The following is a 17,697-nucleotide window of genomic DNA, read 5'->3' on the forward strand; positions in this document are numbered from 1 at the left end:
AGATAAAAAACTAATGGGTTTTTGTTTTAAGCAGAGGTCCCCAAAGTGCATCTCTGGCCTTTGTAAGATATTCTGAGGCCCTCCTTTTGATGTATTTATGAGTATGGGCAGAGCAAGGGACTCCATATTTGTATATAAGATGATTTTGGAATAAAGATCCTCACACCACATTCAATCATTTATATAGCTTGATTATAATAAAGATGACATACTGTAGATTAAAAAAAACGTTAAAATTAAATTAGATTTTTTTTTAAATGCCCCAAATTTACAGTAAAACCACACACAAATTCACAAAACAGTAAACAACCAGATATAAATCAAATTCAGATAAAAGATGTAAAGAAAAAATGCTTATAAACCTCCCCAAGAATTTGCCTCTGGTGGCCCCTGACCAGTTAAGTTTGAGACCCCTGGTTTATGGAATCTAAGATAATGCGCATTCTAGCTAAAACCTTTTAGCTTAGCAACAAGGTGCGGGAGATTTCTCATCCATGAGAATCATTGTGAAGCTTCTGTAAATCCTCACAGGTCTGGGAAACGTCAGTGAAAGGAAAGATGGGGACTTTTGGCTCAAACTGCTGTGCGATGAGATCAGCTAAGTATGTTTAGAATGAATACATCCACCGAACACATCACTTGTCGTGATAAATGCATGTTTCTGTTGCTTTATAAAACATTCACTGCCAAATGTGTCAGCCAAGATTCATTGTTTCCATGATTTAAACCAGTTAAAACAGCTGATTTAAGGGGAGAAACCACCACCGACTCCTCAACCCAGAGGAAGCCATTAATTCCCACACAGCAATTAAAGACTCAGCAGGGAATACATTTCCATACAGATTAGTCGTGTGAGTGGGAAAGAAGCACTTCTGGCCCATCATCTCGTCAAAGACTTATAAACTTTGATTAATGCTGCAAGAGAGTAAATATTTGAGTGGGAGGATTAAGCCCTTTTCCCTCCCTACGTAGAACAAATCTTCCCTGAGCGCATCCATATGGGGCTCAAGGGTTTGTTTGGGGGTCTCAGCAAGAGCTAAGCAGTTACAGGAGTCTTGGGTTGCAAATATGAGCCTCCAAGATCATGGGAAACATACATGTGCCTTATTTAAAATTTATAACAAGATCAGTTTGGGCAATTAGAGTTAAGGCAACTGTGTTTTAAGTTTAAATATGAGTGATTCCAGCCAGGGAACATATCAATATCATTACTTAGATGTTTACAAATGTGCCTATTGTTTTAAAAACTTCATTTTTTTTACCTCTACATGTGCATTTAGTATATAGTATAATACAAAGGAGATTGATTATCCCAAGCCTTCTATAAACAAACAGGTTTAAATATAGTTCTTCTCAGGCTTCACCAGAGGTTGCCTTGGCAGTAAAAATCCAATGAGCTCCATTGGTTTGCATCCTTGAAATGTAAACTTATACCCCTGCCTTTTGAAACTTAATGGTGGCAATGTAGGTGTGAATGTTTTGCCTTCACGTTAAGGGAATTGAGCGGAATGTTGACAGTGTCAAATAATCCTCTACAATAAACGTGTGCTACATTAAGAAATGTCGCTATGATCACTTTTTCACTTTTGATAATGAAAATGGTAAATCAATTATTATTGGTAGTGGGTAAATATGTACAGTATTAGGAAAATAAATGTATATAGCTTTGACTGACTGTCGTCATTTATTATCGCCTCTCGTATGCTATTTTGGACCAAAAGAATTCACTGTAAAACTTGAAACAGTATCAGTTTTAATGAGGTGGTGAGCCATGTTGTGGTCACCGTCTTCATGTGGGTTACTTGTTAATGTACGTCATGACAGATTCAAGCTGTAAAATATTAGAGATGATTTGTTAGTGCGGTGAAGCTAAATCTTCCCTGTGTTGGAAAAGTTCAAAGCTGTTAACATACATCTATGAAAACAACAAATTGATAGACGACGTGGAGAACAATCCCATAGCTCTGTTGACAAACTTGTTGACGTTATTCACGGTGGTCTCACACTCCGGTTTCCTAGTATGACTGTCAGGAATGGCCAGCGATCGGTCACAGTTCATATCTCAAGCACAGCAGCAGACCACACATTAGCCAAATGCCACATAAAAAGTGACGTGGAATTTTTTCCAGCCCATAATGCCCACTTGTGCGGCACCATCAGGCACAACAGGGGTCATGTGAGAGTGCAACCTGAGCTTAAAAATGGCATTCAGTCAAATCCCACAGCTGCCCCCTCCAGGGCCACATCACACCAGGCCAAAATATTACCCCTCAGCAAAACAGAAACAATGACCTGGCGTGTTGCCCGATTTAAACTGTGTCTCGCCAAGTGAGCAACATGTGAAAGGTCCTGGACATGAGAGAGATTCTGGAGACAGCACCTGTGGCCGTCTGTCTCTCCTGCATTGTTTGACGCTCCAGCAATGCCAGCATACAAGCCAGGACACTGTGCAGGATCAACTTGCACGGGTTTGTTTACAGCAGAGAGACGGATTGTTTTGACACCTTACGGACCGTCTCCCACAGCCCAGAGATAACACTTTCAAAATAAACTGACTTCCCTGTAGTTTTTCAACCGCTGCACAGAATCATGTTGTGAACAAAACCCATTAACTATTCATTAATTTTCTATCCCAACAGCGTGCTGCAGGAATAGTCTAGCACCTTTCCCGTGGAGCCTCAGAAAAACCTGTGATCTGAACATTTAAAATGAAAATTTAAACGTGAGCGTGACAACCAAAGTCAAGAAAGAATTACATAAAATCAATTAGAAAATCAACAGATAGAATGAATATAACTGCTTAAAACATATATCTGTGATTATAGGCCAAGGTATATAAGATAAGGTAAGGTAAGGTAAAACTTTATTGATCCTTGAAATTGTTTAAAATATAAATATAAATACCATCATATAAAGACGAAAAAATATATGGAAGCTACGAAAAAGCTAATATAAATACAGTGGAAATGTTGCCGTAAATAAGACATGTAAATTGTAATATGACTTAATTGAAAGTAAAAATAAAATCATAATGAAATTTAAGAAAAAAGAGGCAAACAAATGCAGATTATTAAAAAGAAGGCACACGTTTATATATATATATAAACAAACATATACACTTCCTTATAAGCTTACATTGTTTCAACCACAATCCTGCGTTTGCTCCAGAATATCTAATTTCTTATTGTATCAGGGCAACATGAGCAGAAAAGGATGTGAAAGGAAATCAGGGATATAAATATAATCCCCGCAGCGAGAGTGATACCAAACCGAAGCAGCCAATAAAACATTCTTACCTGCTCCGCTGGCATGGACAGTCTTGTTAAACATCTACAACAAAAGAGAAATAATGCATAATTAATTTAAAGCATAGAGAAACAAATGACGGGTGTTATTATGTGGTTATTACAGTGATTTAAATTACAATTGAGCTGTGGGAAGAAAAAAAAGTATTATTTGTGTCAAAAGAGAAATCTGCCCGCTTCCTCAGACAATCACTTAGGACTAAATAGTGTGGAGGAATACTTCTCTTCCTGATCTTTATCAGTCTGGATCAGTTCCTCTCTTTCGAGCCAACATTCCATGATTTTCCTGCTGTGTCCCACTGCTCTGATTTACACCCTTGTTTGCTCACAGTGCTGATTTTACCACTGCAGACAGAGATTCCTCCCTGTACTTATATCTGACAGTTTTATAGTTGTATACCATGGTGACTAAAATCTTTGAGTGAAGGTAAAACAAACAAAGAAATTCAACGAAATTTTTACATTTCCAAGTCATTGTAAATTAAAAGAATATTTTGGAATAGGAATGAATAAAGAAATGCACCATTATTTTTCATCCATAACCATTGAATCAAAAGTTAAAAAGAGAGATAATGAAGTAGGTTTGATGCAACCAGGATGCATCAGACATGGTACCAATTCCTGAGATGTTTTACCAGATTACACAGAAGTAAACATAATTGAGATAATTTCTCATTTAATGATAATTACTGCCCAAAAGAGGGTTTTTTTCTGTCACGTTTAATCAGTTTTTGTCACATTTAATAGCAAAAGTGAGCTACATTGTTGCATTGTTGTCATGCACTAAAGGTATTTGTTTAAGATGGTTATGTTATTTTATCATTGCTGTTTACATGTGAAAGCTGGCACCTGAACATAAACACTACATTTAACCGGTCCTTGGTGTGAAAAAAAATGCATAATGCACGTATTCAGAATCCAATAATTTAAATCTTGTTATATTTATTATTTCTAGTGACCCAGAGGCAACACAAGGGATACCACAAACACATTTGTTTTTCGTGACTCCAGTTTAATGGCAAGTCGTTTAATGGCAAGTCGTGTGTTAATTTAAGTGTCTCTTAAATAGATCGTGGACCTCTATTGTACTTATCAGTTTGTGTCTAAACAAGAAGGAGGTGTCTAGTCTTCAGTTAATACAAAACTCTGCACCAAGTATTCTGACCCACTCTTGTAGAAGAACTCACATTTCCCCGGAAACTCTTCACTGGCTGCCAGTTTCTTTCAGGATCTATTTTAAAATTCTGGTTCTTACTTTCAGATCTATTCATGGTCAGACTCTTCCGTACATCACTGATCTAATCCAGCCTTACACCCCAGCTCGGGCTCTGAGGTCTGTGGATCAGAATCTACTGATGGTTCCTGAACACGCTTCTAGAGAAAAATCATTCCAGACTGTTGCTCCTAAGCTTTGGAACGATCTTCATCTCTCTCTGCGCTTGATGTAGTCTACTGACTCCTTCAAGAAACATCTTAAGACCTTTTTATTTGTGCAGGCTTTTCCCTAATTTTATGGGTACCCCTGTGTTTGTAAATTTGTATTGCTTTTGATTGTTAAAACGCTTTGTGACCCTGGTCTACAAAAGCACATTACAAATAACTACAGTATTACTTACTTACTTACTTTATAAAGAAAACATAATCATGATGACAGACTAACTGAATCTTGGAGAGGAAGACCTCAACATTTGCAACACGTGAGTAAGTCAGGAGCGTTTGGTTTGTAGATTAATTGCACTTTCAGAATGTTAGGAAACCTAAAGTTTTTGAGGAAGTCTACTTCACGGTTGACCACCAACAACGGAGGTCCGGTGTTGGTGCAATGGGGGGGGGTTATTCCTAGGGTCACATGTGTATGTTTACCTGGTGGAAGTTGGGGATGGGCCCTCTGAGAACCATTAGGCTCGGCCATGGATGAATCCTTTCATTATTGCCCGTGAGGTTTGGCAAAGTGTGAATGAGAGTTAACATCTGAGTCGGGATCTTATTTAAACGGCTGTTGTAGAAAGGTTCTGATCCAAGATCTGCACCCACAAGCATAAAAATTCTGCCGAGACTTTAAACATGTGCAGCAATCACTCTTTCGAACTTGACAACCAGGAGAGAGTGTTTCATGGAGACATAAAAAAAAATCTGAAGCCATGAACGCTGCCGCAGTTTGAGTCAGGTGGTGGACACATGCCATGGGTTAGAGAGGTGACGTTGTCAATGTCAGAGAAGAGCAGAGGGTCTTCAGGCTGGTTGTCAGAGGGGTAATTGCTTACTCTTGCTCAAGCTAGGATGCTAAAGTCAGGGACGATGTGGGTGATGTGAGTGATGGCTGCCTGCCTAACATTGATGACCCTTAAGAATCAACATTGTGACACAACATTTGTCCCAAAAGACTTGATGGTCCACAATGGGTGTGGCCAGATGATTTTGACAAAATTCAATATGAGCTGTCAGCTTTTTCCTCATTTCAATAACAAATCCTAAGCCCATTTTATTTTGTCATTCAATAAACGTTAAAATTCCAGCCCAGCAAGAAAGAATCACACTCAACTCCCAAAACATTCCGTCCAAGATTAGCTTTGCCTAAATGATGGGATGCAGATTGAGGCTGTTACGCTGCATTCCTCTCTTAAAACATCATGCTGACATAAAGGGGAGTCAAAGGTCGTCTGCAAGGTGCCAAAGCTTCTAACAGATACTTCAATCAAACACCTCTTTTCTCCAAAGCAGAAACAGTTTGAACTGGTTCTCATCTGTGTGATGAAGTCGCTTTCATATTCCCACTTTTTCTCAAGGAAAGGTCAGAGTGACAGAAGTCATTGATGGCTTCACCTGTAGCTGTTGCGAGGATTATTGCGTCTGCTCGGTTCGGAAAAGCCACATTTTATTGAGTGTCATTGTATAAAGTTACGTTATCCCTCTTGGAATTCAGTCAATCCAAGGCTCCCATAATAATACCAAGGATGGGGTGTAAAGTTACTCTTAAACTAATTGCTGGATAAGAAAAGCAATTGCTTGTCCATATGGGTTTTTAGAGAGTTGATATAATACTGACAAATCATGTTATTTAGAGTTTGGTTTTTTTTCAAACCTGTTGATTATCGATGGGTTACTAAAGCTTAATAAAACAGTTGGTGAGTTATCATGATACAGTAGTTCAGAACCAAAGACAATAAATAAGAAAATGCCATCTAGTGGTCTTTCAAAATGAAGACCTTGTATCATGATATTCCATCAGCTGTTCCATGGGGCCTCATCACCCATCACTCCTGTTAACCAAATATTATTTTCTACTTGTTAATGTGAAAACATATTTCCCTTCATAATATATTTTTTTCCAAGTAAAAATATAATATTTATATTTAAATGTCTATATAATTTTGAGAATTTGTTCATCTTTTTTGGATTTGTACAGAGCAAAAAAATGTATGTAAAGTAACTACCCTCAAGTTTGACACCAGCCTAAATACATAAACTGTTAATGTGTGATGTAACATACAGAGCTTTTTTTTGGTCTCGCCTTTTAAAACGCGACGCTACAGCCATTGTTCCCGTAGCCTCAGGTTGCTTGCAGTGTATTCTTGTAGGCATGTTGTTTGCCTTCACGTGGCAGCGGCGCCATCAAACAAGCACAAAAGAGTGCGCTGAAAGGCTTTGAATACACTCCCACCCTGCATGCTTTAGATTGCGCGCTTGTCTGTTTCTTTTAGGGTTGTGAAAAAGTGACATTTTTATACTTTGTCCTTCTTAAGCTTGCAAAGGAACACTCAAGCTGACTTTATTCTCCATGCAAAAACACCCATGTGTCGAATTGGGAATAGGTTACATCATTGCAGAGAATAATGAGGGATTTGTCTTAATGCAGGCGGTGTTACAAGAAATCATGTGACTGTGAGAAACAAAAGGAATTTACATTTTCCAATTACATAAACAACAAATTGTTTTATTATAATTTGAATTGTTTTTGTAGATCGTTTAATGACTTTTTGTCTATGAGGATCATGATGATCAGCCGATTGATTGACGAATATTTTTTTATTTCACCACGACATTTCATAACAGTCCTCTCTGGACTTCAGCTTTTCCGCAGGATGCTTTATAACTATAAACAGTCTATCTATTCATGACTGGACTTCATTTGTTATTCACTTTACTTTGTCATACAATATTTACCCTTTTGGGTTTACAAGTTCACCACAGAGCCACTAGTTTAAAGTCAAAAATATACCCTTTTTTTATTCTGCCTGACTTGGAACCATACCATAAAAAGGTTCCTACCATAGACATGACCTAATAATAATCAAAAGAAAATCCAGGGAATGTCTTTGTGAATTGTAAACAAAGACATTCCCTATATTTTCTTTTGCTTTCATTTTCTTTCTGACATATTTGGCAAAAACCCACTGAAAGGCAAGTAATGCAAATTACTGAGAGTAAATTATTATCATATTTTCTTTGGTAATCCTTTACATTACTACTTTTTAGCAAATTGTAATGATTTACAGTTGCATTACTTAACGCTCCTGCAGAGCCAACATTGCACTTCTAAGTTTGTCTGTTTTCGATCACGTCTCTCGTCTTTCATCTAAGAAAATTGAAAGTCGGAATTAAGTCCCTCAGCTCATGACATTTGTCTGTGTTTTTATTGAATTTCAAGTATCTTTCATTTACGAAATTATATAATGTAAAACGTTTTTTCTCATTTAGTTCTTAATTTGGATGGACAGCCACTCACAAAAGTTACTAGACACAGTATATGATGGCCAGAAAAGAACCCTAGCTTTATAGTAATTCTCTGTAAGGTCGCTAAAGAAACACATGCAGCTGATTGAGTGAAAAACATTACCGGTTCACACGCCTGTTATATACGATGCTTTCCTTCAGATATATTGACGGTTTAGGAGCCGTTTTATTAAGTAAAGAGTGAAAATTTCCCAGCCATAGTCAAGCATGAAGTTTCAATACAGGGGGGTAAGAAACACTTGGCAGGAAGTGAAAAGTTCATGGCGTTCACCCAAAATTCTTAAGCCAGATTTAAGCTGAAACAAGGAAACATGTGCATCCATTCTTGGGGATCCAGGGAAAGGAATTTAAGAGCTCACAGCATTCAAGAGAGGAACTGTATGTTCCAGGCATGAATGGTTTGCAGTTAAAGCTCTCATCAAATTAAAACAGTGGAGAACCTGCAAGATTTCCAAGAGGAACTTACCCCCTTCTTCGTTCTTGTTCTGGTTCCCGGAGCCGCGGCGCGATTCGATGGCGATCGGCTGTGACCGGAACATTCCCCCCTCTCGCATCTTAGACCTTGATCGCTCAGAGCTTGGTTGGACTTGGAAGCCGACTGCAACAACATCACAACGGCAATTAAGAATGGATCTGTCTCTGTCAGTTTCCTTCAGAGTGAGGACAGGATGATCTCAACAGAGGCTGAGGGAAAAGAAAACAAGAGGCGGAGGTCAACGGCTGGGGAAGTGAAGTCTCCACTCTCAATGCAGCTTGACAGAAGTGGACAAAAGAGTCTGTATGTGTGGATGTGCTTTTGAGCGGACAGAGAATATGACCCTGTCAAATATCCCAGTAAAGATGTCCTGTCTTGCCCAGTCGCCTGTCATTAGTTAAGGCGAGTAATGTTGAATGCCTGGGATGGCTATGCAGATGCCTGGGAGGCGCACAAGACTCTCACAAGCCATTCCTAAATGGCCAAATCATGCTTCCTAGACAAGAGCTCCACTGTGTCACACATGCACAAGGACCCCAAAAGAGCACTTTTGTTCCCAAATTCTGGAGGGATGTCATGAAACATGCCTCCATGAGAGGAGCCTCTTTTAGCACCAGAGAGATGCAGTCCAAGTGACAACCTCAGAGACACAACGGCCGTCTGTTGTTGTCGAACTGCCCCACAGTGTAGATCACATCTGCTCAAAACTTATTATGACACAAAATACATTTATTCAGGGATGCTGCATCGTAAACATAACTACAACAATCTCAAACTGAGACGCCGCTCTTGTTTTTTGTTTGGAAATTTCGACTTTTGGGTATCACCATAAATGAAAGAGCTGAACAGCTGGCTTGGACCAGTGATTCCTTAGCACGGTGTTGGGAGAAATCATCTGCCGTGAAAGTATTTCACCTAATTTCTACTCGGCGTCTCTTTTCATGGCACAAATTCTGATTGGATCATATCACTTTTAAGCATCAAAGGAAAGTGTCGACTAATGATAGAAAGTGGAAAAAAATGCCGCTTTCAGGGATAAGCTTCTGATTTGATCAATTTATGACCGAAAGGTTTTGAGAAGGTTGAGTATATTTAATTAAAACATGCTGATTTCAGATCAGGGGTGACCAATTCAATCGTTCAAGGCTGAACAACTCTTCTAATATTTACCTTTTGTTAGCAGGTGGTCTAAATGTTTAATATCCCAAATTGAATAATAATAATAATAATAATAATAATCAGAATCATTGATTGCTCATGTTTGCATAAAACATTTATACAATTTGAGTTAAAACAATTCAATATGGCTACAAGTTCGCAACACTACTTTATTTCCCCAAAGCACGTTCAATTTTTTGATCTTTAACTAATATTCACCTTATCGGCATTATTTTCATTGTTGAAAAACTAATTGTGGACATTTCAGGAATTTATAAAAGCAAATTAACATTGACTGGAGCTGAAATTGTTTTTTGTTTTTTTATGGTCAAATTTCTATCTAGTGTTGACAGCATTAAACCGGTTGGCTGGCTGGTTTTGAACCTCGGACGTAGGGTTCGAGACATGCATTTTAGATTGTTGCAATTATAATATGACTCATCCTTTTTTGCCAAGAAATCGTGATCAGTGCAAACAAATAAATACAGTTCAGCTCAGTCATGGAACGGTTCACATCACTTAACTTCAAACAAACCGACTTTGAAGTCAGTTTACAGATAATGATTATGATTCTACAGCTGGGACCTCAGATGTGGGATTTTTGGAAACTTCAGAGAAGGTCATTGGGATTAGAAGATTGGTGTAGCTGAACAGATCAACACGCAAAGTATGTTGCAAGTTTTAAAAAAGCACACAGAAAAGATCCTTGTACATATTGACAGTGTTGTCTAGTTTTTACAAAAGTGTATTTACTATCGAAATCCACCGAAATGTTGACAACGCTTCAAGTTCACAGCTCTATTGTTCAAAACTTTTCTTCAATGTATGGCTTTCTGTTCAACACCTGTTGCTGAATAACCCAACTGGGGTTTTTCTCTCAGCAGAGCAAGGTAAATTGATTTCAAGGGAAGCTTGAAGCATGACCAAGTATGCAGCATACGCTTCAGAGGAATGTGTACAGTACCAACTGTGACCGCTCGCAAAGCGTGACGTGCAGGAAGTTAAAGTGGTGCCAGTCATGTGCTGCTTAATCATGGAGTGTTTGCATCAAATAAAGGTTTGTTTCACTGTGTGGGTATTGAGTGAACTTACACCTACCTGTTTCTTGCGGGTGGTACAGGGCGTGTCAGAGGGGGAGGAGCTTGCACTAAGAGCTTCTTCGATGTCCAGGTTCAGTTGGTCTAGTTTCTTCATTAGTTGGGTCATTGAATCCGACCAGGGTGATTTGACCAGGGGAGACTCCTGGACAGACAAAAACACTTTTTTTAAACCGGATAAACAGCAATTCCAGTTCAGGGGTGTAATCCCCAATGATACAAGGAGCCAAAATCTTTAAGGCGTAGAACAAATTCAATATTTTCATACTAGGAAGTTTGACTCTAGTTTTGATAATGCCTTTTTATTCTTTAAAGCACATTTTATATTAATTATCTATGTTTCTTCTTCTTGAAATTACTTTTACTCAGTTTAACTTTTATTGGAAGTCTCTGTCTACAAGTCTAGATCGATAATCTCTGTGCCTTAACTTATCTTAAGCATCTTTATAGGTCACCATGTCAACGTGACCTTAGTTTACTTTGTTCCTTTGCCAACCATTCTGTGTGTTGCATGAACTGACTTGGACGAATTTGGCCTTTAATTTCACACTGGTTCTCCACTGTTATGAATATAAGTAAGTAAGTAATTTTTATTTGTATAGCACTTTTCCAGACCAGGTTCACAAAGCGCTTAAACAATCAAAACAATATTCAATAAAGTATATATTTTAAAGATCAAGATAAAACTGATAACACAACAGGAGTTCCAGAAAATCAAGGAAAAGCCTGAACAAATAAAAACGCCTTAAGATGTTTCTTGAAGGAGTCAGTAGACTCCATCAAGCACAAAGAGAGAGGAAGATCGTTCCAAAGCTTAGGAGCAAAAGCCTGGAAGGATTTCTCTCCTCTGGTCCTGAACCGTGTACATTAGCACAGATGATGGGATGTGTTGTAATAAGAGACATAAGACTAGATAGATTTTAAGCTTGAAAATATAATACTCGTTTATTAATAATTAAAGTTTAGATTAATTCGAAGTTAATTGAAAAAAAATGATGATTGAAAATTAATCTCGAATAGAAACATAATAAAAAATAATCACAGATGAGTCAAATGTGACCAAAACCACAAACTCCGACCCGGGTTATAACGGGCCCCATTAGTTGGTGTGGAAACTTCCTGTCAACGCAGCCCGGCTCATTTGACACAAAACATTCTGGTAAGGAGCAAATCATCTCTCAATTCACCACGCAGTAGTAAACTCAAATAAACATTACAAGCAAATCCCTAAAAAAAAAAAAAAAAAGCCGTCTTGTAAATTGCAGCCGCTACATAAGTGGACTTTGGTGCTGCCACACATGGAAATGTGATCCGTTCCGCCACTTCTCAGGGTGAAAGTGCAGCAGAGGAGTGTTCCAGACATGTGTGCCTGCGTAAGGGGAATGATGGAATTCCCTGCACCGGCTTTCACTGCTCCCCAGACGCGTCGTGTGTATAAATAGACCATCGCCACACAGACGTGAGCCGGCTCTGAAGATCTGGACGTTCAGCTTCATAAATCAGCAGGATACACCTCCGTCACCAAAGCATAAATTAACCCCGCTGTTTTGCAACCTGAGAAGAGCAGACGTGGAAAGCAGATATGAGCGTGAGTGTGTGTGCGTGTGTGTTTGCTAGAATCATGGGAAAGTTTCCAACTGCTCTGAAGTGATATCAAGTGGCCGAAGTTAAGTGTTTCCTTTGAGTGGCAAAAAATATCTGAGCTTTGTTGAAGCATGGTTGCTGTTATTCATGAAAAACAATCTAGATAAGCGTCACGCATACCTTCCCCGAAGAGCTCATTTGACCTGAACATAATCAGACAGCAGACCCTGGAATCAATGACACAACTGATAGACTACAAAGGAAACTATTTTTTTGTGATGGGTCAATGAGGCTTCATGATACAGCATCAACTGTATTGTGATATATTATCAAAAACATTATACAAGGCCACTAGATGCTACTCTTATTTTTAAAAATGATGTCATGTTTCATTAAATTATTAAATCAGAGCCAATTATGATAGAGAGTGCCATCTAGTGGTCTTTCACAATTAAGACACTGTCTCATGATACAGATGCATCATAAGGCTTCATCAACCCACTACTACTTAATTAAATGAATGGAAAAAAAAACATGCACTGCAGGACAAGTAATAGTGACATGTCATAATGAATAGGAAGTAGTGATGGGGCCTTGTAAAACATCTTATGAAGTATCACAATATAGTGTTTTTATTTTAAAGGAACTACATGGAAAAAGTGGGAAAATGATGACAAGTTTCATTGAACTAGTAGATCGGAGCCGTAGTGTGCCATCTAGTGGACTTTCATAATGAAGACACTGTATCATGATACCTAATCAGCTGTTTCATGAAGCCTGATTAACCCATTACTAGATGATCGCCTAGCATTCCAAAGGATGTTATCAGAAGAATGAGGAATAACAGTCGGATAAAAAATGATTATTGTCAGTGATTCCATTTGTTTTGGGTTTTATGAAATAAGTATTTTTTTCATTGCACAGCAGCAGTTAGAAGCCATACAAGTTTTTAATTAAACATTTCAATTCTTACTTAATCCATATGAAACTAAAGAATACCATCATAATGTATTATTGTGTTCCTTGTTCTATTATTATTAAATTACTTATAATGTCACAATTTTCTTTGTAACACAACAACCACTTGCCCTGTTGTGGAAGAAAAACAGAAAAAATGTAAGTCTTGAACAAAGGGATGCTGTTTGCTTGACGTTTTGTTTGATTCTGTGTGGAAATTAAAATATGTCACCTAATACAACAACTTCTGACATGCAATAAACAATATGTAATTGTATAACTAAAGATGAAAGTGACATGAACACAAGTGAACAAAAAAAATACACATTTAAAAAATATTTACATGAGAGATGACTATTATGTTTCTACACACGTTGACAACATAAAGAAGGAAAGAACCTTGTGAGGTGTTGCATGATGACTACGATGGCCTCCAGCATCAAAGGTCAGGTGGTGTAGCAAGTTTTTAAATTCAACAAAAAAAAGTCCCATCAAGGCGTTTAAACGTTAAGGCGTTAATCGTATTTTTCGGTCAATAAAGGAACTATTCTTTCTCCTTAAGAGAATTACGGGACCAGACACCAGACAGCTCATTCTCCCTGACCACCCAGGGTCAGCTGACTGACCCAGCATCAACACAATCCCCCAGGAATGGCCTAAATCTGCCGAATTCTCCGCTGACCCCTGAGGCCTGAGGAGTCAGCTCGGGTCACTCGGAGACGTCTGCTCTCCAAGTGTGCTGCTGACCGGGGGAATGTTAAAGGTTTGACACTGGATCAGTGTGCTTCGACAGTGTAATCCTCTGTGTCCGTCAAACCCATTGAAAAGTTCTGACCTATTTTTGTTAACTTCGTGACCTGACCCCGACCACTAAAACATTATACCTACTCCAAAACTGAAAGACAATCTATAGGGGTTCGCTGGCGGTCAACAAACTCTGTTGGGGAAAGTGCAGAGTGAAAGCCCGCCTAGTCCAAAAAAATCCACCTACAAACATCGTCGGATTGTCTTTCCATCTTCCCTAAAATATTCCCGCGAGAGGTTTACATCAATGTAGAAACACAGACTTGAACATAACTCTTGTTTCGAATCTGTTTTCAGGGCAAAGTGGAAGCATTATTTCATTCCAATATGGGTCATTTGATAAATGATTCCCCCAAAGCCCAAATACATTTTTGGGGCTCTAATGTGAATTTCATAGCAGTTTTCCCTCTGTTTTAATTATAATTTAAAATGTAGATTACATTTTCCTTTATTAGTCCCACAAGGGAAAATTGAAATAAGCGAAAAAAAATATAAGCATACAATACAAATATGATTCTAAATTAAAAGACTTGTCAATACACAAATATACAGTATATACAAAAATGTACAATATTTCCAAAAAGTCCCTGTTGGTTATTATCTTGCAACAGTATGTATGAATTGGTTAATATAGTAAAGGAGGTCAAGCTAAATCTAACATTGGCTAAAATAACCTAAAAATTCAATATCTTATATTAACATGACAAGTAAATGCAACTTACTTTCATATCGCTGTAGTTGTTGCCTCTTGGTTATATTTTGTGTGCAATAGATGCAGTCCATGGAGATAATCAGAGAAAGCTATATATCAGGCAAGAATAATAAACGTGGCAGCAAAAAAAATCCATCCCAGACTCTGTTTTCGATCCGAGACTGTAACAGATAATATAAATAGACAGTGAAACCACATTTTCACGCTGTTGTATACCGTAAGAGGCCTGCATTTTCTCAACTGACGGATCTTCTTTTTCTATTTCTTTGATTTTCTTTTGGGTCCCAATATGAGTGTGTCATGTGCAGCCTAGCTCTAACTCTAATTTAATTTCAGAACAAAACTTAATAACAGTACTCAAGTGATGTGTATGAGTGTCTTCATAGGTCGTTTATCTATCAATTCATTTTTCTTTGTATCTTTGAACTCTTCAGTGGAGATCAGGAAATGTAGAAGAGAGTGAAAGCAGGGAGGAACAGGATGCCAATTAAAAGGAGGACAACCAATGAGGCGAGGGTCGAAGGTCGCTTCAAAATGTATATTCAGCAAACTGTCTGCGGCAAAATTCAAATTGTGATACTTTTACCTTTGAAGGATCAATCTATCTTAACTATCTCTTTGGTTTTTCTCCTTCATAAGGGTCCCTTTCATCACTGTCAGGTTAAAATATCTTATCTCATCCTATATTACTGGAATCTTTATAGGTCAAAATATTAACATGACCAATAATATCCAACAAATGTATTCAGAGATGAAAGAAGAAGCTTATATTCCGCTTTGTTTTCTCTTAACTAATGACTACAAGTAGAGAAGTGACACATAATTGGTCCTCTTTCTTTCCTTGTGTTTAGTGAAGACGGTCGAGACTGAGGATGCTCTGTGCCCGCTGCTTAATTAACCCCTGGAGTCAGACAAACACAAATGCAAGCAACAGATGCCCTCATTCCTTCTGAACCAGGAACACATTCCCACTGTCTCTCTCCAGTGACATCCGCACAAGGTGGTGCTCAGGAATGTGGGCACTTCTACTTAGGCTAAGACAAAATTCCACAGAGGGTTTGACGCTCAAGTGAGACACTGGCCTTGATTCATCTCCCCTGTGTCTCTTTCTCCCCGGCGATTGTGTGAAGACCCCCCTCCCACCCACCCACCATGGCAACTGAGCTGGTATGAGTCAATCGGTAGAGATGAATGCATGAATGTTATCTTCTGGAGACAACAAAAATGAGAGCTGTCTATAACTTTATCGGCACAAATTGGCCACATTGTGGAGAGCAAGACTGCAGCTTTGACATGGAAATGAGGAGTTAAGTGTGTGAGTTCTGGGCAGGCTGCCTGCTCTGTGCCCACCCACTGAGAAAGAGCCAAGGATCACCATGGAGGTACACAAATGTGGCAGCCAATCATGCGAAAGGACATCGGCTACCTGGCGGCTTCGAGGAATAAATTACCCGGATGATCAGGGAGATGTGAGCTGTTGGTTAACACTGTTGAGTGGATGCTGTGATATAGAATCAAGGCAAATATTTAGGTTCTTCTGTTCCATGATAAGAAGCATGACATGAGCTCAGAGGTTTTAAAGTCAAATCTTTGCATAGAGTGCCCTCATATGGCCACTGTTCACAGGTGCAGCTCCTGAGTTAAAATAGTATTCTTTATAAACGGAATTCATTAGTGGAGTCATATATTAAGGAAGATTTCTATTTATTCATTTTAAATGCGAGTATTATATTTTTCCGTGTTTAAGAAAAAAAAGGTTTATCTTGATTCATTTAAATCATTATTAAAATGTTTTTTAATTTTTTTTATCTAGTGTTTTACCTTAACTAGGTTGATACACTAAAACAATCAAAGTTGTTTGTCAATGTGATGTTTTCAAAATTGCTCTTTATTTTGAATTTTTAATAAAAAAAAGAAAAAGGTTTTATAATTGAATAAAAATACTTTTTTATAAGAGAAAACTGTGAACTTACGATAAAATAAAATAAACAAGTTGCATAAGGTAAAGTCAGCAAAGAAATGTTAAAGTTTATTAATAAAAGCAAAAAATAACAATGACGGAGGTGTTAAATATTAAGATTAAGCATTTCATAAAAATAAATCGAATAAATAATTGAAATTCAGATAAAAATACACGTTTCTTATCTACACACATTAAAATTATGTTTGGCAACGATCATACTGCATTATTCAGCGGGAGTTTGTGCAAGTGTTTCTTCATTTTGGGTTCATTAGACATTGAAGAAGAGCAATTCATCACATCTGTACCTGGCGGCGCTTGGAGCTAAAGGTACAACACTGCACTAAGTAATGAAAAATATGGGGGTGGAAGGTAGAAATAAATCTGTCTGACTTTCAGTGCAATTAATAACACACAAGGAGAATGTTTTTTTTATATTTAGTCAGAAGTAAATGATTGTAGTAAGATATGTAAGCGCTCGTCCCTGTGAGGCAGAAGAGCTGCTGTGGTGACCTGCTGTCCTTTGATGATATTTACAACCGTCTCCCTGAATTCTCAGCATTCTTGCAACTTTCTCCAAAACAACCTATTCAGAGCAAAGTGTCATTCTACACACAGGGCCGGCATTACCTCAACACCTGCAGACCCAGACTAGTGTGCCTCACTGGCCCACATGTCAGCTTTTATGAGGGAGGTTGAAGTCAAGCACGACAGTTACGTGCATCAGATACTGGCGTCCCAAACCACATATAAATAACTGGTGATATTATCACAGGCTTCATGTAAAACAACTCTCTTTTTCTTTTTTATATTTATTCTTCTAATATTACAAGAATATGACAGGAACATTTTACAAAGAGATAATACTCGCTCTTATATTATCCTGCTCTCTTCTCCGAGGAATCAATGTA

At 38.1% G+C, this 17,697-nt stretch overlaps 1 protein-coding gene across 2 annotated transcripts in view; it reads right to left on the reverse strand.

Moving 5' to 3' along the window:
- Positions 1 to 17,697, reverse strand: part of stard13b (StAR related lipid transfer domain containing 13b) — a 72,879-nt gene that overhangs the window by 49,307 nt on the left and 5,875 nt on the right. For both annotated transcript variants that reach the window (XM_087794880.1, XM_087794881.1), the window contains exons 3-5: positions 10,771 to 10,914; positions 8,506 to 8,637; positions 3,297 to 3,330 (exon numbers count right to left, since the gene is read on the reverse strand). In XM_087794880.1, coding sequence (XP_087651006.1) covers positions 3,297 to 3,330; positions 8,506 to 8,637; positions 10,771 to 10,914 — 310 coding nt within the window. The remainder of the gene's footprint in view (positions 1 to 3,296; positions 3,331 to 8,505; positions 8,638 to 10,770; positions 10,915 to 17,697) is intronic.

Source organism: Callionymus lyra, chromosome 7 (genome assembly GCF_982586985.1).
Source record: "Callionymus lyra chromosome 7, fCalLyr1.hap1.1, whole genome shotgun sequence".
NCBI classification, from domain to species: Eukaryota; Metazoa; Chordata; class Actinopteri; order Syngnathiformes; family Callionymidae; genus Callionymus; species Callionymus lyra.